Source organism: Fonsecaea multimorphosa (genome assembly GCF_000836435.1).
Source record: "Fonsecaea multimorphosa CBS 102226 unplaced genomic scaffold supercont1.4, whole genome shotgun sequence".
NCBI classification, from domain to species: Eukaryota; Fungi; Ascomycota; class Eurotiomycetes; order Chaetothyriales; family Herpotrichiellaceae; genus Fonsecaea; species Fonsecaea multimorphosa.
Window position 1 is genome coordinate 1 of NW_015971638.1, and position 19,948 is coordinate 19,948.

General features: G+C 53.4%; 6 protein-coding genes across 6 annotated transcripts; 4 read left to right on the top strand and 2 right to left on the bottom strand.

Moving 5' to 3' along the window:
- Window positions 1-1,746: 1,746 nt before the first annotated feature.
- Window positions 1,747-2,627, bottom strand: Z520_02624 (uncharacterized protein; the record flags this gene model as incomplete). The annotated part of the gene is made up of 2 exons (XM_016773137.1): window positions 1,747-1,937; window positions 2,021-2,627. The coding sequence occupies 2 exons, from the start codon at window positions 2,625-2,627 to the stop codon at window positions 1,747-1,749; spliced, it is 798 nt and encodes a 265-aa protein (XP_016635194.1).
- A 931-nt stretch (window positions 2,628-3,558) lies between these two features.
- On the top strand, window positions 3,559-5,732 carry Z520_02625 (uncharacterized protein; the record flags this gene model as incomplete). The annotated part of the gene is made up of 9 exons (XM_016773138.1): window positions 3,559-3,757; window positions 3,832-3,861; window positions 3,918-4,185; window positions 4,245-4,309; window positions 4,363-4,441; window positions 4,491-4,640; window positions 4,689-4,952; window positions 5,003-5,136; window positions 5,194-5,732. 9 exons carry the CDS (start codon window positions 3,559-3,561, stop codon window positions 5,730-5,732), a joined length of 1,728 nt encoding a protein of 575 aa, XP_016635195.1.
- Window positions 5,733-6,458: 726 nt separating this feature from the next.
- Window positions 6,459-8,267, top strand: Z520_02626 (uncharacterized protein; the record flags this gene model as incomplete). Its single annotated transcript, XM_016773139.1, has 1 exon — window positions 6,459-8,267. One exon carries the CDS (start codon window positions 6,459-6,461, stop codon window positions 8,265-8,267), a length of 1,809 nt encoding a protein of 602 aa, XP_016635196.1.
- A 3,202-nt stretch (window positions 8,268-11,469) lies between these two features.
- Z520_02627 (uncharacterized protein) lies at window positions 11,470-13,377 on the top strand (the record flags this gene model as incomplete). The annotated part of the gene is made up of 1 exon (XM_016773140.1): window positions 11,470-13,377. One exon carries the CDS (start codon window positions 11,470-11,472, stop codon window positions 13,375-13,377), a length of 1,908 nt encoding a protein of 635 aa, XP_016635197.1.
- Window positions 13,378-14,006: 629 nt separating this feature from the next.
- Z520_02628 (uncharacterized protein) lies at window positions 14,007-14,201 on the top strand (the record flags this gene model as incomplete). The annotated part of the gene is made up of 1 exon (XM_016773141.1): window positions 14,007-14,201. One exon carries the CDS (start codon window positions 14,007-14,009, stop codon window positions 14,199-14,201), a length of 195 nt encoding a protein of 64 aa, XP_016635198.1.
- An 899-nt stretch (window positions 14,202-15,100) lies between these two features.
- On the bottom strand, window positions 15,101-19,516 carry Z520_02629 (uncharacterized protein; the record flags this gene model as incomplete). Its single annotated transcript, XM_016773142.1, has 2 exons — window positions 15,101-15,462; window positions 15,568-19,516. The coding sequence occupies 2 exons, from the start codon at window positions 19,514-19,516 to the stop codon at window positions 15,101-15,103; spliced, it is 4,311 nt and encodes a 1,436-aa protein (XP_016635199.1).
- Between the last annotated feature and the right edge of the window lie 432 nt (window positions 19,517-19,948).

The following is a 19,948-nucleotide window of genomic DNA, read 5'->3' on the forward strand; positions in this document are numbered from 1 at the left end:
CTCATACCATGTTCCACCGATGCTTGGATTCCTAACTCCCAACAAGAGAGAGAGCCGAGTCAGTCCTATGGTTCCCCCCCCCCCCCCCCCCCCCTTCACATAGGGATATACTGTGTTGTTTCTCAAGAGTTGTGGGTGGACATACTTTTCGTAGCAGATCAACTCGTAGTTGCGCAGCTGCCGCTCAGCCTTGTAGGCCAATAACAAACCCGACGCGCCGGCCCCGACGTGGATGATCTTGAGCTTCCGTGGCTGCGAGTGGTATTGGTCGAGGATCTCGTACTCGTCCACGAGGTTTGTGATCATCTTGGTGGAGAAGACACGGGGGACACGGGGCTGCTCACACACTGGGGTCTATTGAACGAAAAAGAAAAGAAAGGAATTTTTCTTTCAAAACATATGAATGAAGACAGGCGGGGTGGTGATGATTCAGATTCTTTGCCAAAAATCCTAAAACACGGGCAATCTTCTGAGTGCGTGTATGTATTTGCATGTAAACTTTACCTTACTGATTTGGGATCTTTCATTCCCTCGGGATGATATGGCCATGACCCGTGTAAGTTTAGATGCCTCGGTCTTGTCTTGTCTTGTCCTGCCTTGTACCAGCTTGCCATGTAAGATGCCGCTGCATTGTACTCGGTACGAAAGGCCCAAGCGCTGGAAAAAGCGGCGCTTGACATTGGGTGCCACAGGGAGACCACTAGCAAAGTTGAATAATAGGCACCCTAAGACGCTGGCCCCATCGGTTCTCCCCATGCATTGTAAGTAATAAGTCAGGGTTTGAATGTCCCCATGCATGGCCGCGGCAAACAATTTCTTCGTTCAGTCAGGACTTTCTGACTCTCGCGCTAGCTGGTGCTGGACACACTGGCACCGGCCGGTCAGAGATGCATTACTATCCCTGTCGGGAATTGCTGTGGGGAAGTGGGGATTCTTGGTGGGCTTAGGGGGAGAGAGTCTTAGTGAATAAGCTGTTTCTTTGATATCTTTTATGTCTATATGCGACACTCATATATGGGTATTGGCCTGGAGAAGGTCCAGTTCAAGTCTAGTCTGGTCATATAGATCCTGTTATGGATAATTGTTCCCATCTGATATATGATACGCGTGCAATATGTAGTACAGCCACTTAACCCAAGCCGCTTCTGATGATTAACAATTAAATATAAATGAAATTGTGATCGGGTTCATTATGTGTGTTTTCAGGTTTCAGCTCATATTACGGACATTTTGGAACCAGTCTTCTAGACCAGCAAAAACTTAACACGAAGCAGCTCAACTCTGGTTGCGTGATAAGCGAAACTCACCCTTGCGGGTTGGTTTTTCTCGGTTTACTACGAAGTATTTATAAGTTGAGTCCAGGAAGAGGAGGAGGTTCGAATCGAGGTCTTGCTGCCTGCTCACCCGTTATTGTGAGTTCGTCCTGACAAGACCTAGATTATTTGTTTGTGTGATTTGATCGAAGTGAGCGCTGTGGGAATCGAATCGAGGTCGAGGTCCTGCTGCCTGCTAGCCCGGTGCCAGTTTGACCTGACAGGACCTGGACAGTGACGTCGTCGGATTTCGTTCGATGTTTCGCCCTTGTCGAGGTAAGGGGGTCTTGGTGTTGATAGAAATTTGGAAAGAATAAAATATATCATGCGAAGAATTTTCATTTTCTTTGTTTGTACCAGACCCTGTGGGTACCTGGTTGACGCGGAGTTCCCTCCTCCCTCCCTCCCTCCCTCTCCGTCTCGTCATCCGCCTTCATGCGTGACCACCAGTCACGGAAAGCACTTCCCCTGCGACATAGCTGGCTTCGTCCGAGAGAAGGAAAGCCACTGCCGATGCAATCTCTGAGGGCTGGGCGACTCTACCCAGCGGATTACTCGGCAGGGTTTCGAGGAAGCCTTCCTCCTCTTTGGCACGTTTCACAAAGGCAGCAGTGGCCGTGGCACCTATACAGACCGTCCGCTTTGATCAGAAACAGTGTCCAAACCCAAGGCCTCGAGGGTTCTCAAAAACGAAACGTCACACGTACCTGGTGCGACCGAGTTCGTTCGAATGCCGAACTTTCCAAAGTCCTCCTGCCACGCTCGCGAGAGTCCTATCACGGCATGTTTTGTAGCACAATACACTGCCAGTCCGCTCACGCCTCGCAGTCCCGCTCCGCTGGCGATATTGACGATGCTGCCTCGTGAACCCCACGGACCCTGGGGTTCTTGCTCCTGCATCGCGCGGAGCGCGGCTGTGCCGTAATTCCACACGCCGCCGATGTTGACGTGGATCATTCGATCGTAGGCCTCGTCCGAGGCGATAGGACCTTCAACCAGGCCGATCCCCGCGTTGTTCACCAGACCGTCCAGTCTGCCCGCCGCGGAGACGACCTTGGCCATGTATGCCCGGCAGGTGGTGCGGTCGCCCACATCGACGCCGCCCTCGAAGTGCACTGTGCCCTTCTCGATCCACGCCCTCAGTTCGTCCGGGGGAGCCGGGGAGAGATCGACCGTCCAGACTGTGGCGCCTCGCTCTGCAAGAGTCAGCGTGATGGCGAGACCAATCCCCGAGGCGGACCCGGTCACCACAATGTTTTTGCCTGTGAAGGTTGCCATATCTCTGGGCCGAATATTCTTTTCTGTTTTGGGCATGTATCCAAAAATATTTGTTTGTGACACGCGCCCCTGTCCACACTAAATCTGCATCTAAGTCGCTCTCCCTCCGCCTTCAGCTCTGAGGGGGAAGAAAGCGAGCGGAAAAAGCGGTCCGTCTAGGATATTTTGTATGCAGTTGTCATATTGTACGCGTGCAAAATGCATCGGAGGGACAATGACTCGAGCAGCATCCGAATGAGCAAGCAAGCTGTTGTTCCTCCGTACCTCGGGCATATCGGATCTGGGGGCAGGGAGGCACATTTGGAGCCACAATGGAGCCATGGTTTGTGGGGAAGGGGACTAGTGAGCTTTTTCACTGTCAGCGGTGGAGAAGGGAGCCGGGGTCTTGTCAGCCTTTTCACTGTCGTTATCGCTCCTCATCTCCTGAAGCTGGACATCACGTCTCGTGTCAGTCAACTCTGACTCGATACTGCCCCCAAGCTGTCGTTGGCCAGACTGATTCGGAACGGAACAACAAAATTGCATCCTGAACCTGATTCGTCGAGAGAGACCGCACATAGATTTTCCTTAGCGGAAATGTTGAACAGCTTCCTTATGCAACCCCGGAGGTTCAACTTTTTGCGTCCTCATACATTGGGATCCAACATTTGCCCGTTGATGGACTCATGCAGCGGCCATACGCCCTTGGGTGGGCCCCCTGGGGCCGGTTCCGTCGCGTTCCAGCCTCGTGGTCTAAAGCTCAGGCCTCCCGAAACTATAGCCGGGGCTTGACCCCATGGGGGAACGCAAGCACATCTCGTGTGGAGGGCTTGAGGCCATCCGCTGAAGAGTACATATACAAGCGGATGTCTCTGGCATATGGGGAAGACGTCAACCTCTGAGCACTCTCATAACGTTAGCTTTTTACTCGGGCACGTCAATATTCCTCCCACGAGATTGCTGAGCCGTGAGCACTTCATCCGCCACAATGGGCAGCACTCAAGACCTAGACCAGGACGTCGAGTCCAGGTTCGAGGAAAAAGAGAGCCCAACAGTGACACGACATGAACTCATCGACTTCGAAGATGAAAAGACCCGCGTCGCCAAAGGTGACGACTCGGACGGACGCGTCAACTGGACTTGGAAACAGGTCGTGGCAACCGTGTCCTTGTGTGGTGTATATGTGGGTAAGGTTACCATCTCATGACAAACATGGATATGGGCCTCCAGACCGGCTTGCTAACCTAGTCGTCTTCACCAGGATCACAAATCCCACTCTATTTCGTCGGAGGTAATCCCCACGAAGGCGTTCTTGTTTCTTCGACCACAGGCACTAACAGCCAGAAGGCTCGCTCAGCTACATCGCAGCCGACTTGGGCTCTGCTTCCACCGGTTGGCTCCCCGTCTCGAACTCCCTGGCTCTTGCCGCTATCTGTCCGTTCTGTGGCTATCTCCAAGATATGTTCGGCAAGCGGAACATTTCCATCCTGGGATCGGTGATGATCTTGATTGGCGTCTTGATCACCGCAACAGCACACACCTTTGCTCAAGGCGTTGTCGGTATGACAATTGCCGGCGGTGGGGCTGCTATTGGAGAGCTTACGGCGCTGGCTGGGTGAGTGTGTCCTGCGTAATGACCCTGAAGCCGGTCTATCACTGACCTTTCATGCTCAGGACGGCGGAGCTGGTCCCTGTCAAGAAGCGCGGCATCTATCTTGCATGTGTCACCTTTTTCATCTGTGAGTGCAAACCTCTCATTGGAGCTTCCCTCTACGCATACTGACGCGTCAAGGCCCATTCTTTCCATACGTCTTGTACTCTCAATTACTCTCTGCCCATGCGACATGGCGATGGGGTCTATGGATCACATTGTAGGACATATGAAATCTTCTACTGGCCTACTGTGCTGACAGCCCCAAGCATCTATAACGCAATCTTCTTCGTCGGGGTCCTGCTTTTCTACTTCCCAGACTCCCATCTTCTGCGCAAGGGCAATCTGAGCCGGACAGAAATCGCGAAGAAAATCGACTATGTCGGTGCTTTTCTCTCTATAACTGGAGTGATTTTATTGTAAGCCACCGCAAAAGTCATCAACTTCCCTCGCTGATATGTGTACAGCCTCGTTGCTTTGCAGTCAGGGGGCTCATCCCACCCCTGGACGAGCGCATACGTTCTCTGCATGCTGTTCTTTGGCGCGGCACTCATAGCCGCTTTCGTTCTATGGGAGTGGAAAGGGGCCAAGTATCCCATGGTTCCGAAGGACCTCTTTGTTGGTCAGCGTGTCGTTGCCATCGCTCTTGCAGTCGCCTTTGTGTCAGGAATGAACTTTTACTCGATGATCAACTTTGCTCCGCTAACATACAGCACTGTCTATAACCCTGAGTACGTGCCTTCCATCAACCTTGCTCTGGGGAATCGTTGACACATCTTAGTCCTATTCAAGTCGGTGTGAAGGGCCTTGGTTATTCGATTGCCATCACCGTCGGTGCCACAGTCATGAACGCGCTGCTCACAATCCTGAAAGGGAACAACCGCGAGCTCCTGCTGATCTCCTGCGTCTTAATGAGTAAGTTGACCGTTCGTGTGGGCTGTCTGTGTACCCTTCTGACATAGTTTCGCAAAGCTGCATTTACCGGCAGCATGGCTGCAGTGAATCCAAACAACCCGGGACTTGCTGTGGGTCTGGCCACCGTTGCAGGCTTTGGAATTGGGGGCGTCATCGTCCCATCGGCCACGATTGCAATGACCGCCTGTCCAGATTCCCTGATTGCCACAGCAACGGCGTTAACCCTCACCATCCGCTTCGTTGGCGGTTCCATCGGCTATTCCATCTACTACAACGTCTTCGATGAGAAACTCACCCACAAGCTCCCCGAGAGGGTCCTGGCTTTCGCGCTCGAGGCTGGTCTTCCTAAATCCTCCGCGGCCGCATTCGTCCAGACGTTTCTTACGGCCCCTGCGAATGTCACCACTGTCCCTGGGGCCACTCCGGCCGTTATTTATGCGGCGACTATCGGGACGCGCTGGGCATATTCGGACGCCTTGTCTTACGTCTGGTATGTCAGCATACCATTTGGCGTTCTGTCCATTGTCGGATGTCTCTTGATCGGAGATATCTCCAAGTACATGACAAACAGAATTGCCGTCCAGATTAAGCACTAGAGTGGGAATTATCAAAGGTGTGTAGCAAGCAAGGACCCCTTTTCGGGCTCAGCCTTGCCGGGTAGCCTCCACATTTACGCCTCCTTGAGCACACATGAGCAATATATATATATACATACATGTATATATCAGATGTGTCCGGAGCAAGTGTCTTTCAAGTCAAGTCAGTTCCCAGGCAAGCATCTCAGAGACTTCGATTGCTGTCACGCATAATTCTCATTTGCGCCGGCCGGACGAGACTCGGGAATCGTGGCCGAGGCTGTTGATAGTAATCAATCACACATACTTCGCAGCTCTACGAATAAGGTATCGCGCCAATATACGATGAGATTCCCATTTGTGGTGTGGCATTCATCCGATTCGCTACTCACCTGTTGATGTACGAGTAGAGGTAAGCTCGAAAGTCACCAAACCAGGCGTACTAGGACGCCTCTTTTTTTCTAATCAGACTGTTGGGCTTGCGATGGACTACAAACAACGGAGTCAAAATCCCTCATTATTCTCGTCTACTGGCATTCTCTGTCCCGTGATGCAGAATTTGCTGATGAGACGGGCTCGTGGGGACCCATATAAGGTACCCAGCAGAAAGAGCACATCCAGATTTGTCTCTCCAGCAAGCACTCTCCCGGACTCGTTCAGCGAGCATCTTACCTTGCTCGTCGGTCCCACAGCGGTATTGTCAATAATTATCTCTTCTGGCTAAGAGATAACAAGCGATCACACAGCATGGAGAAATTTCCAGAATCAGGTATCCTGGTCGAGGCCGAGGAGTTCGACGACTATGGAGGCTGGGTCCTGGACTCTCAATTCGATCTCGAGATGGGCTCGCCTTACTTGCTAGCCCATGGGAACGGGAGACCCGTCGTGGATGCAAAAACTACGATCTCCATCTCAGAAGCCAACAGATACAACGTTTGGGTCCGCGCCAAGGACTGGGTCCCTGGTCGCCATCCCGGCAGATTTACGGTCGAGGTCAACGGGAGCACGTTGGATACGGTCTTCGGAGCGAACGACCTCGACTGGTCCTGGCAATTTGGAGGTATAGTGGAACTGCCGGTCGGCGAGATACGGCTCGCGCTCCACGACCTGACCGGCTTCTGCGGACGCTGTGATGCGATCTTCTTCGGCCGCGACGACGCCCCGCCTCCCCAGGCAGTCAACGCTGAGACGCGGGCATGGCGACGGAGGCTCCGTGGCCTGCCACAGCACCCTATTGATGCGGGGACATTCGACGTCGTGGTCATTGGAGGCGGCGTCCCCGGTGTGGCTGCCGCTCTGACGGCCGCGCGACTAGGGGAGCGCGTTGCGCTGGTTCACGATCGGCCGTACCTTGGGGGCAATGCCAGTGTGGAAATTGGACTGCGCCCGCGTGGGGTGACCGGACCGCTGATCGACGAGATCTCCCAGCGCAAGCCCAACGGCGATATCTACGCAAAGGAGCTGCTCGACGCGGAAGCCAGAGCGACAGTCTTCCTGGAGCACGCCGTTTACAACGTGGTGAAACGGAATTCGACCATCATCTGCGTGGATGCCCGCCATGCCCGCAGCGGACGGGAGATCCGCTTGACGGCGCCGTTGTTCATCGACTGCTCAGGAAAGGCCATTGTCGGGCTGCTCTCGGGCGCGGAGACACTCTTCGGGCAGGAGTCGCAAGCAGAGTACGGGGAGAAGCTTGCGCCACTGGACGGCAACAACATGCATCACGGCAACACTGTGTTTTTCCGCACACGCATGGCCGACTCGCCTGTTTCGTTCCCGCCCGTGCCCTGGGCTACGGAGGTGGCTAAGGACTTTTCCGATCTTGGTGGCCAGCTCACACGGTGGGGCGTTGAAAATGGTCCTGGCCCTGCCGTGACGACGCCGAAGTCCCTATCTCGTGCCAAAAACGTCCCCAGGCGCATGACAAGGCCACTCACTCACTTCTGGGAGTACGGCCAGTGGCTGGACCCTTATACGCACGGCGAGCATATTCGCGACTTCTTACTTTGCGCCATCTATGGCACCTTCTGGAACGTCAAAACGAGGGACCCAGAAACATACGCCAACCTCGAATTCGACCACGTCGCTTATGTAGCCGCACAGGGCGAGTTCCGGAGATATAAGGGGGACTACGTCCTCACCGAGAACGACATTCGGAACCATAAGCAATTCCGTGACGCGGTGGTGCAGAATGAGGGAGCATTCTGTTTGCATTATCCGGGCGACGAGGAGTACGATTTTCGTCTCCGGTGGTGGGAATGGGATGAGAGAGACGGGAAGCCTTACGATATCCCCTTTCGGTGTCTATACTCAGTCAATGTCTCGAACTTGATGATGGCAGGTAAGCACATGAGTGCGACTCATGTAGCATCATCCAACACCAAATTCATGGGGAACGGTGGACAGCACGCTATTGCGACAGCGGCCGCGGCTCATCTGTGCAAGAAGTACAGCAAGACGCCTAGGGGCATCTACGAAAACCACCTTCCGGAGCTTCAGAAGCTCGCTGCGACTATAACCGGCACTGATTGTTCGCGACTCCAAAGTTATCTGTGACGAATTCTCGGGGCGTCTTTACTCCTCCCTCACCCATTTTGTCTAGCTTTGACTGCAGAACAGGTCATTTGTTGAAGAGGTGTTTTGGGGAAGCTTTTTGCAGTGCCGACATCGTGCCTTCGATAGAGCTGAAGAAAAACTTCCGATCACATGCGTCTGCGCGGCTGCAGTTTGAAAGGCCTTCAATCTGCTCCTCCAGTTGTAGAGGCCTCATGATGGAGGATACTCAGCCTCTCGAGTGCTGTTTGCATACCCGGTAAATTCCAGGACACAAACCCTGATGCAAAGGTCTTTTGAAAGGTCCCACTGCCAACTTTGAAACTTGCTGGGACGTCATCGGCCTTACGGATGTTGGCAAACCTAACAACCTGCAGTCGTCCCCTCCATGGACCAGGACCTTGCTCACTGCCAATATCTCAATCACAAGCAGGAATCTTATTGACGTGCTAGACACAATCCCCTTTCCCCTTTCTACGAGTCCTCTCCACCGTCGTAATCTCCATTGTCAACAGGCCAGACGCACACAGCCCATTAGCAAAGTGGTGGTGGGTAAGAATTTTCTCGAAGGCTTGTCGCCAATCCGACACCCTGGTGTTCATGCAAGCCTGACACCCTCAAACAGAGAACTCGGGATTGCAAAGCTTGAGCATGGCGAATCAGGCCGTGACTTTCCATACATGCAGAGGCGCAGACCAGGGCTCAGATAAGGGACTGCAGTGACAAACAGAGGCCTTGGCCTTATTCAATCAGCCGCAAAAGTCCAAAGTAAATGAAGTCCTCCATCAAGCAGATCACGCAAACTTCCATCCCGTCTGTGCCCCTCCATCTCTGATGTTGCCCACTCCGTCCGACCTTTCGTTCATTTCAGCCTCATTCTTCCTGCTCTTCTGTTGCGACCAGCATTTTCCTGCTTTGGGACTGTCTATGTATCGTACCATATTAACTAGATACTCAATCATTGACCATGTGGTATCGCATCCATCAGACCTTCTAGACACGAGAATCCGTATTTGTGGCCCGTCAAGAGTCCATATGAGGCTGAGAGAACCTACCCCGCCGGGACACGAAGCCGAGTACTCGGCACATGCACACTGCCCCAACTAGCGCTGCAAGACGCAATGCACGGGGCCAGAAAAACACGATACTTAGGCTGTCACTAGGCGAATCAAATGAGTAGTTTGGGAAGCCTGTGCCGTGCATTGCCGTGCATTTGCGTTGGCCTCTGCGGCTTCTGGCGGCATTCTCGGAGCATTTCTCATGCAGCGGGCCTAATTGGTTACAAAGTCTGGGGACCTTTTATCTGTGGTCACTTCACTGTGTTTTCTGGCCGGTGCAGGAAATCTTTTCCCCAGCGGACTTGTGTTGAGCCAACCCATGTCATGCATGAGCCACGGATAAGGATGCGCCTATAGTTTCCCTTCTGGAAGCGACTGCAATTACGAGGCAGGTAGGTAGGTAAGAGTAGGCTGTGAAAGTTGCTTGCGCCCCTCCCCCGCTCAGAACCGCACAAGAAGAGGGGATAAGGACAGGACCTTTTGTAGAGGTTGGTTGATCCATAGGCAGACGGGCAGGTAAGCAAACACGAACCTTGTATGTAAGCGACTTTTGAATGATGTATGCATGCACGTAAGTATGTGCTGAGTAGGTGTGAAGGTAGGCAGGGCATGTATATATAAAGGGGCTCCTTCCAACCCGCTTTCTACCCATCTTGGAGCCATCAACAACCAGAAATCACCATCAAGTCCTTCATTTGACAACCACCCTTCTGTATAACAACCGCTTCCCCTTCTTCAGACCAGGCCCCGCCCATTCATTCCTTGCATCAAAATTAAAAAAAACAATTCTGTGCTTGCCATTGAGCATCCTGTATACTATCCAGCCAGCCAACCAGGGTTATCACGACCATCTCAGATCCATATCATATCACCCCATAGCATATCATTTCCGCACTATCTCGACCCTTTTTATCTCAATTTCAATCCCAACCTCGACCAGCGAAAATGAGCCCCCAGGCTTACCAGGTTGTCCGCTACGAGCACCGACACCCGCACCATCACCATTATAGCCACCCAGCATACCTTGTCGTCCAGTACCAGCGCCGGAGCCACTACGATCATGTCTACCACAACCATGGCCAACACCATCACCATAACAATCAGCGCGTTGCCGTCCGGGTCACGACGTACACGTACTCGACCTACCGGAGATAAGGGGCCGCAAGACCTCAAGAGCTGCTGACAGCCAAGTACGGAAGGGAGGAGAGAGGGAGTCAGTGGGGGGCAGAATGTGGGTGCTTGGTTGATGACCGGCTGGCTACCTGGTAGGTAGGTAGCTGGTTAGGAAGATGCGTGAGAAGCCCCGAGGAAATGTTGTTGGAAGTGGTTTTTGGTTAGACTGCCTGCTTGGGAAATGTCTTTGATCTTATCCATGGTCGCTCTGGGCATGGGCCGTGGCCGGGAAAAAATGGGCGGACGGATTCGTGAATGGGCTTGTTTTGAAAAAAAAGTTGTGACTGTAATGCACTTTCTTTTCGATCCTTTGTTAAGATAGACGCTGGCATGGATAATATGCCTCTCTACGCGCCTTCTCTCTTTGTTCCAGACCAATTCTCCTCCCTTTAGCTTTCTCGCGATCTCTCTTCCCATCGTCTTACATGCCATGTTCGCCGTCCGCCTGGAAAAGCTATCCATATCCTTGTACACCGTAGCGCCTAGCGCTGCAGGTCCCTAAGAGCGTGGAGGTTCTAGGAGGACGGGACACGGAGCAGCGAAGTAGCGATACCCATATATGGCCTTGAAAGACCTTGGATGTATTGACTATGGGATGTTGTGATAGAAATTGAATGGCCGGTTGGAAGCCATGTCAAGCTGCCCATGACCTCCGTGAGATTGGGGAAATATCGGTAGAACCAATCACGTCGATCCTCGTCCTTACCATATTGGGTAAGACTTGTAAAGGTCCAGAGCGGCACCAAGCTATTCCTGAAATAGGCACCTCGTCTTCGCAAATGTGCCTAGGTGTGACGAGGCTGAGCCTCACCGTGTTGTTACTCTTCATGTCTTCTCCACCGTCATCAAGGGGCGCGTGTTGCAGGTGTCACACGAGTACAACCTCTGAGTGTAAGCTGGTGCCTTCGCCGACACTCTTACAGGAGTCGGGCCTCTGCCTTGCCCTGTAAACTGCTTGAGAAGGTGGAGGAGATATGGCCGCCTCGAGGCCGATAATTGTCGCCATTGCATCCTTCGAGCTCTGCTCGTGCACGCGGTTCTCGGACCTGGAAGAACACTTTGCTGTCTCGACATCTCAGGCAGACTTATACACAGCAACCGCGGTCGCAATATCTTACACGTGGGGCGAGTTTGACCGGCGCAAGCATGTTCTCGGGCATCCGACAGGTGCTGCCGAGCGACGCGTGAGCTTCGAACTGGGCGCAGAATGGGGACTGGCAAGCTTCATCCATCGACTCGTGCAGCTGACCTTGACTTATCAAGGCGTCTGGATTGATCAGGCTTGTCTCCCTCAAGATGTAAGCGACGAGGAATGGGCCGACGTGCTCATGTCCATTCCCCTTGTGTTCAAGACACTCCCGGTGATTGCATTGTTTCCAGGCCGACTGTGCAGATGCTTGTCCACAACCTGGCAAAGGTACCAGGATGCCGTCCAAGGTCCCCAGGATGGGCCTAGGTCTGCGGCCTTTGACACATCCAAGGTAGTGGGAGAAGCCTACGAAAGGCTACGCGACATCATCACAGCAACCGAGTGTATATACGCAAACGGCTGGTGCTCCTGGGTCGACCGAATCTGGCCATCCGAAGAGCTGCGATATTCCCGTCAAATCTCTGTATGCTGGGTGGAGGAAGGTTTCGCAGATTGCCGTCAGCCTGGGAATCCGAACTTGAAGCCCGAGGAGTTGTCCGGTCTGCCACTGCTGCTGTACCGTGAGATGCAGTCCACTGGAGTATCACACGAGGACACTATGATTGCAATCAGACGGAGAGGCTCAAGATGGATCCGACGCCTGTGGCTCGCCATTGGCGAGAATCTTAAAGAATACTCCGAGGCAACTTCAACAAGCTCATTCTCCCTGGATCAGCGTAAGAGTGAGGACATGGCCCGATTCCTGCTAGGCGACATTATGCATTTCGGTAACAGCTCGACCGCGCTCTCCGACCTCTTCCGCTTCGTGTGGGCCTGTGAAATCCTAGCTCAAACAGGCAAGCGAGCCACAAAGGCGCACGACTATATTTTCTCCGTCTGGGCTGATTGGCCAAGCTATCAGATCCCTCGGTCGTTCTCCCACCTGACCTGCTTTGAGCTGCTTGCCGATGCGTTGGATCAGTTCAAGTCTCGCGACCATCAAGTTTTTGTACCCAGCTCCAGTCCTTCGGGCCTCATCAACTCTTCTTCGCCGTCGTGGAGGTTTACCTGCAGCCTCTCCAAAAACCCCGAGTTGATTCAAGACACTCATGACGTATATCGTCCCTTCTTTTGGCTCAATGCAATGGTTGGGATGAGCTCTGCTCTTCCCCTGCATATTGAGCAGGGCACCTCTCGGACCTCTGAGCCACGCCTTGTGAAGGAGTGGATCTTGGAACTCTCGACAAGCGCGGTGCTTGAATGTGTTTTGGAGTTCAAGTACAGAAGAGATCAAAGGTTCGTGATAGACGTCGTCCGCTCTGGTACGAGCGACATGGGAGGTAACCCCTTCTCACTGCATGGGAAGTCGCACCTTGACGTGGATGACATTTTCGACTTCATATGCCTTTCACTGAACCTGGACAAGGCAAAGTGCCGGAGAGCAAACCTTCAGGCCACGTGTGTGCAGCGGCAGGTGACTAGTAAGTTCAGTGACACGATGACGGAGACACAGGAAATCGTCTGTTTCGGGCTTGCAAATTGGGAAAAGATTGAAGATGCGTGGCTGGGCGGTCAGAAAGCGCTGAGCGTCAACATCACAAACGAGAAGTGGCCGTTATATGAGGCCGTGTCGCTGCCGGGACGGGACGACCACTTCTCAATCGCTGGAGTTTGGGTCCCGCTCTGTGGTATTTGCGAATGCATGTTGGAATGTGTGATAGACAACGAAGACATCAATGGCGTCCTGGTGTAATCAATGGTAGACGTAAAAGACACGCGAGTCGGCGCGTGCAATACAGCCATGCCATCCATTGAAGATAGATATGAAGTGATGTTGAAAGTGAAGTCCCAGGTTCGAGAAGGTACAAGGTTCAGGGCGAAGTGGTGAACGAGGCTGGCCAATCAACAAGCGACCTTTGTCTTCAATGGGCATGCTTGCTCGCAAACGCATCCTGTCCACATCCTGACCTCAACCCTTTCACATACCCTGGTCTCTTCTTCAACACACTGCGAAACCCAGACGGACTGCGAGGAAAAGCTTTTTGATCCTCGCTCTTGGACAGAATCTAGCACACTACTACGAGTCCTCACATTCACTTCGATCTTGCAACACAGATTCGACCCGACTCCCTTCTCGCAACTCTCAAGTCATCGACGAACTCAAGAGCCCATACGCTTGCTATCAACTCTCCACGAGCGCCAGAAACCTATTCGTAGCACACGCCGATCCTTCTCCAGTCCTATCCCGGGATTCTCACCTCTGTACATCACCTCAATCCTCCACGTCAGCTTTCCAACCACTCCAAACGGGCCCAGCAGGGAAGGAGTGATCGAACAAAGCACGGAAAAAGAGGAGCAAAAACAAGAAGCGGGAACCAAAAAATGATAACAGACGCCCAACTATACAGCCTGGCCATCTTCCTCGGCAGCGCGGCGATGCTGCTGATCGTGCTCTACCACTTCCTCGAGGTCAACGCGCAGGGCGACGACAAGTTGAACGGCGAACTGAGGGATGAGAAGGTCGGCGTTGGGGCCGTCAAACCCCCGGGCGGCGTCGGCGAGGAGAACACTCGATGAGACGTATATGCAAGAGTGTGTGGCACGACAAGAAGGACTAAGATAGGACGCAGAGTTCGAGAATATCAAGGTGGGGAAACGTGGGTGTCTCGCAAGTTGGGGACAGCTGGAATGGAAATGGGGAATGTTCAGGATCCTCGCGCACGCGGGAAGAGAGGACCTCAATCACGGGTACTTACGGAGCGTATGGCGATGGCGAGGAGGCACCAAAGACCCATGCTAGGAGGTGGGAAAGGCGCAGGACGAATGAGATCCTACAACGTTCATATTACCACAAACACAACCAAGCCACACCGTGTCCATTCGATACCTCCCAGACTCCCTCGCAGCTTGACCCACAGGGGGTTTGAGGCGTTGGAAGCAATTGCAAGTGCGGAGGCAGAAGCAGAGGCAAAAGCAGACAGACGGAGCCAGAACTGCGCCCTCGCCCTCGCCCTCGCCCTCGCCGCCTAAGACCAAAGGAAATCAAGGCACATGCAAAGCAAGGTGCAGGCGAGACTGGATTTTCGTCGATAACCCGCCCTCTTCATGTAAACATATGTATCACCACACTGGAGACCAATGTCTGAGCAATAGTGTGCAGTTTAGATAGCCACATCAATGTTGTATGGCCCCTATGCTCTTTGGCACGTTGCCGCAAATCTATCATGAGCGTCAATTTTCGTGACAAGCTAGTTCATTCATTTCTCGAGGGTCGACGCTGGAGCAAAGCTTGGTGTCCCCGCCTCGACTGGGCACCTCACAGCTCATGCAAAGCTCATTCTCTAGTCACCCATGACTTAAGAGATAGACGAGGCGAGTGCTGAGGCTAGTCCGCTAATGTCCACTTCCCTCCGCATATCTCGTCAAAGTGACATTCCGTTTGCTGAGGCCCACCTTAACAGTGACCAAGTCCCAGGCTAGTAATGCCCATCGACGACCCTCTGAATCCCTGGGTTTTGGATCAAGGTCGCCCTTCTCGCCTCGTTTACCAGGATACACCCGCCACGGTCAATTCCTGGACCGATCTTCGCCTTTCTTGCTGCCATGGCTTTCAAGGTCTCTTCAGCCACAGCCCTCGGACTGCTCTTTTCCTTGCGGTGTGTCTTCATGAAACTTCTTTGAGCTTGTTTCTCTGCATCGTTGTGTTCGGCCTGCAGTAGCGTCATCGTGTCGGGTTCCAAGTCGTCTTGTACTGACTTTACCGAGACGTCAGGTGTGGTGATTCTGCCCTGTTCGTCTGACAGGTAGCGGGCTTTGTTACGGAGGAGGGTCTGAGGATCTGTGTAAGAAAGAGTTCTAGCGAACGAAGTTGAAGGTTGTGTGGGAGGGTGAAAGGAAAACCTTGAGACATCAAAGGGTTTTGATGCTGCGCTATTTTGCTTACCGATGATCTTGGTTGTTGGGCCATCCCCTATCTTAGACGCGACTTCATTCACATGCTCCTCAATGTGTCTGAGCCAGTCTTTCGGGTTTTCAAATATTTCGGAGGGGCGGACAGAGCCTTCCACATCATCTACTACGAGGTATTTGCACCTCTTCCACCAGCAGATATAGCCGCCTTCGTCTTTAACTTGCTCTGGTGCCGGGCGGTGGACTTTTGAGATATGATGTCGCAGAGTCTCGAGATTGTGAAGATGTGCCTTACAACCCCGCCAACGGCATCTAAAAACAGGAAGGCTTGGCGAAGCAGGTGAAGGTATAGTGACTTCAATCGAAGACACTTCCTGCACTGCGGGATTCTTCGTTGCTTCAAAGGCATGGTGCAGGTTTTTGGCTCCAGGAGGCCGCCCTCGTCTCTTCCCACTGGGGAAAAATGAGCCGGTGCTCATGGTCTTTGATTCCACAGTGGAAGGTACTTGAATAGATGCAGATCGAGCCGACCGCCTTCGCTCTGAGATCGGAGAGCTGGTTGAGGAAATGAAGCTCTGCCTTCGCTTCTGAGGAATTACTGGCTTCGGGGTGTGCTTCGGGACCTCGTGAGATCGTGGAGGAGCAGGAGCACTCTGCGAATTTGTACTCGCTTGCGCTGGTGAGGAGTTCGACCAGGCCTGCTCAGCTCGTGACTTCCAATTGACTTTTGCTTCAGGGGAGACGTGTTTGTTTGTCGCAGTCGCGGTCACTGGCGCAGGCGCAGGTGCGGGCGCAGGTGCGGGCGCAGGTGCGGGCATCTCGCGCTTTTCCGGATCCGGTTTACGCCGCCTTACTTCCCCCAGCCGATATCGAGGCGGCTCGGTCGGGACATCGGCGTAAGGAACCTGGGGTACTGGGGGTCCCCTAGGATCTATCGCATCCCAGTTAAACGTGCTCAGATCAGAATCGATTTCCACATATTTCCCAAGAAGACCTGCCAGATGTGCATTGAGCGGGCGCTCAGTCGGATGCCTACCAGCAGCAATCAGAATATCCCTCGCTACGGTCTTTGCGTTGTAGTAGGTCTTGCGAAAGGCTTCCTGCTTATTGATAGGTTTAGCAAGTATCGACCGTTGTGACTGCGGCGGATGTGACGGTGGCGGCGCAACTGGGGACCGATGGATTTGAGGTGCTGGATAGTGAGGAAGTGGAACGTATCCTTGCGGGTACTGAGGGAAGCTGGGATCAAACCGGAGTGGCGCTGGATATCCCGGACCACTATATGGAACCGTAGGCGGAGGTGCATATGCAGGTAATGGCCCATCCTGATTCTGATCCTGATAGTCCTGGAGCGGATCTGTTGGTCCAGGAGAAGGGCTGTCAACTCGCTGTTTCTTTGACATCACGTAGTCCTCATTATCGCTTAAGAGAGTCAGGTCGACTAACTCCGAGAAGTCGCGTTTCCGCGCCATTGCCTCCTTCGAACCAGGAGCGGGTTCGGGACGAGCTTGTTGATGGGGTCTAGTCGGCTTTGGCCGTTGTAGTTGAGAATATCGAGGAGCAGAGGGGCGACCGGGAAAGACAGGAATCCTTGCAGCCTGAACCCCATTGCTGAGGCGTACCGCAGGAGCCGGGGTTGGGGTAGGAGCAGAGGAATTCGTCGTCAATAGCCCTGAAGGTGTAGTGGCCGGCTGCCCTGTAGCGACAGAAGCTCCGGGGGCTGGTACCTGTATCGGTGGCTGCGAAGGTGACGGTACAGGAGCTGGGGTCTTCGATGGCCCTCTCAGCTGAGGTACATCGCTCAGGAGTTGCCTGGCGAATTGACCTCTGTGGAATTTAAGGCCCTTTTTCTCGAGTGTCAGACATAAATCGATGTAACTCGGATTCTGCTCAAGAATCTGATGAATCTCTTGAGGGCTGATCTCAATATCCGCATTTTCAGGGTTGGCCTTGAGAAATTTGACAGCTACTTCTGTGAGAGCATTGCGTTTGTCTTCGGGCCATATCGTCTCGTTATTTACTTTGGGAGGGAGACCTTGAGTGAGGGCAGTTACTTGTTCAACTGACGGCATTGCTGGAGTTGGAGTTTGTCGTTCAGCTGGAGTTGGGGCGCTTCCTTGTTTGGAGCTCGCACCTATTCCAGCCAAATTGGGATTTGCGATGGTCGGTCCGGCAGTATCTGTCTCTGCCGGAGGCTTGCGATTGTATTTCTCTCTGATGCGCCGTTCAGCAGGGAAGCGGCCTAAGTCAGGTAACCCTTCCGGATTGTTCTCAACGACAACCTTGTACCCATTGAGCCTCGTTCCTACCGGCGCGACCGAGAGAGCATCTGGCTTTACTCTGGCTGGTTTTGTGGCGGATGTCGTTGTAGATGGCTGCGGAGTAGCCTGGAGAGGAGCTGGCATCGTTGATGGTTGAGGCCGACTTTGTGTGGGTGGAAGAGCCTGCTGAGTTCTCATCTGAGGGGATTGTGACGGGGCTGGTATCGACGGAACAGATGAAGTCTTTCGCATGTCGTCCCAGAGCTTTTGGAAAAGGGTTGGATCTTTGCTTCGAAACTCTTGCATCTTTTCCATCATGGCCTTAAGTCCAGCCGCCATGTCCGCTTCGCTGTCCACAGGGTCGGACTGCTTGTCTGGATGAGATTCATTGTCAGGACGCTTCTGCGCAGACTGAGCAGCTTTTTTGGTCTGTTTCGTCTGTTTCGTCCTTTTATTGCTTTGACTGGATGTGGGAGCAACTGTAGCTGTAGGAATCGTCACTTGCTCTCGATTCTTCGCCGTGGCCGACGCCTCTTCTTCCGCTTTCTTTTTCGCGGCAGCTTCCTCTGCCTTTTTTCGCCTTGCTTCGGCTTCGGCCTGAGCAGCTGCTTGCATGCGTCTCATTTCATGCTCTTTATGAAAGGGATTGAACACCTGGGTGGGATCAATGTAACCAGGCATTGACTGCGGCTCAAGCGTCGCCGAATATTGACCTTGAGCCGGCGCCTCCACTGGTGTGACGAGATTAGAAATACTGTTTACTAACTGAGGTTGCTGTTGCGCATTTCGTTGCGATAGCTCCAGACTCGGGCCCTTTCTGTGCGAACCAGTGTTAGCAACCGGTCGCGTTTTCTCTTGAGCAGTCGACGCTGTCGAATTAGCCACCCTATAATTCGTCTGGGGCGTGGTAGAGGACCGATAACCCTGGCCTTGCGTCGTAGGGTTCTGCGACTGATAGTAGGGTGAGGCCGATCGCTGTGAAGCCGATTGTTGCATCGAGGCGGATTTCTCCATCGCCGGCGAAGCCGATGAGCGCCCCGTCAGCGCAGCTGTTGCGTGCTGAAAGCGGGCGCCGACATTCCCAGCTAAAGACGTTGCTGCTCCTAATAACGAGTTCTGTTGATTTTGAGATGAGAGATCATTTTGATAGCCGTAGTTTGGAGGCCGACTGTCATAACGAGATGAACTGTGCGTTGTGACGGGGGATTGTATGCGATTTAGGGTAGTTGAAGATGAAGCCAAATTAGACGCCGCGGTTGAGTGTTGCTGGCGATGCCCGTGCCGCTGTAAAGCTGCGTCGTCCAAACCCGATGCATATGCCAGATTATTCAGACCCGAGTTGTTCTGCCCTGCCATGTTTGAGGACGCGGCATTGTAATAATTGTGCCCGCTGCCTTCATCAACCGCCGCAGCCTGCGCTGAATACTGGCCCTGCTGTATCCGGTCGTCGCGGGAGGCGACTTGTGACCTTCCGTTATCCCAGGCGTCTCCGTTATAGGTTGTTCGTTGGCTTGCGCTGTTCGGATAGTTCTGCTGTTGATGACCAGCCCAATCGTAGCCGGAGGTGTTGTACTGTTGTTGCGGAACATCCCCCGGATAGGACGCTTGTGTGGCATATCGATTGTTTGCGCTCGCACGTCTTTCAGTGCTGTAGGAATTGTTCATGTTTCCTTGTTGCGCATCGTAGGTTCCTCCGTAGGCTGTGAGCGGCGGATAAGACATCACAAGCTCTTCATTACCTGAGTTCCGAAGCAACCTAGCTCGCCCACCTTTACAACGCTCTTGACTCTTCGCTCGAACACATCTCCTACCCGTGTCGGCATGGCCCACCGTTGATCGCGAATGAGGAGTTCGACTTTGTACGAGGTAGCTGTTGGGAAAGTTGTGGTCGCGGAGTGAGCGCGCGCTCTGTCCCGTCGTGCGACTTCGACTTCTCTAGTACAGTAACTGAGATCCCAGGCGATAAAACAGAGTGCGCCCCATCGCCATTCGTGTAGACTCTTGTTAGGTGCGAGTGCGGGCACTCCTGACGCGCAGGCGGCTCGGTGGATCACGAACCTGGAAACCGTGACTTGCAGCCCCCAAAGCTGCGGCAGCTGTGCCGAATGATCCACCGGAATGGATTTCTTGGCACCTGCGGATCCTCGCACCACC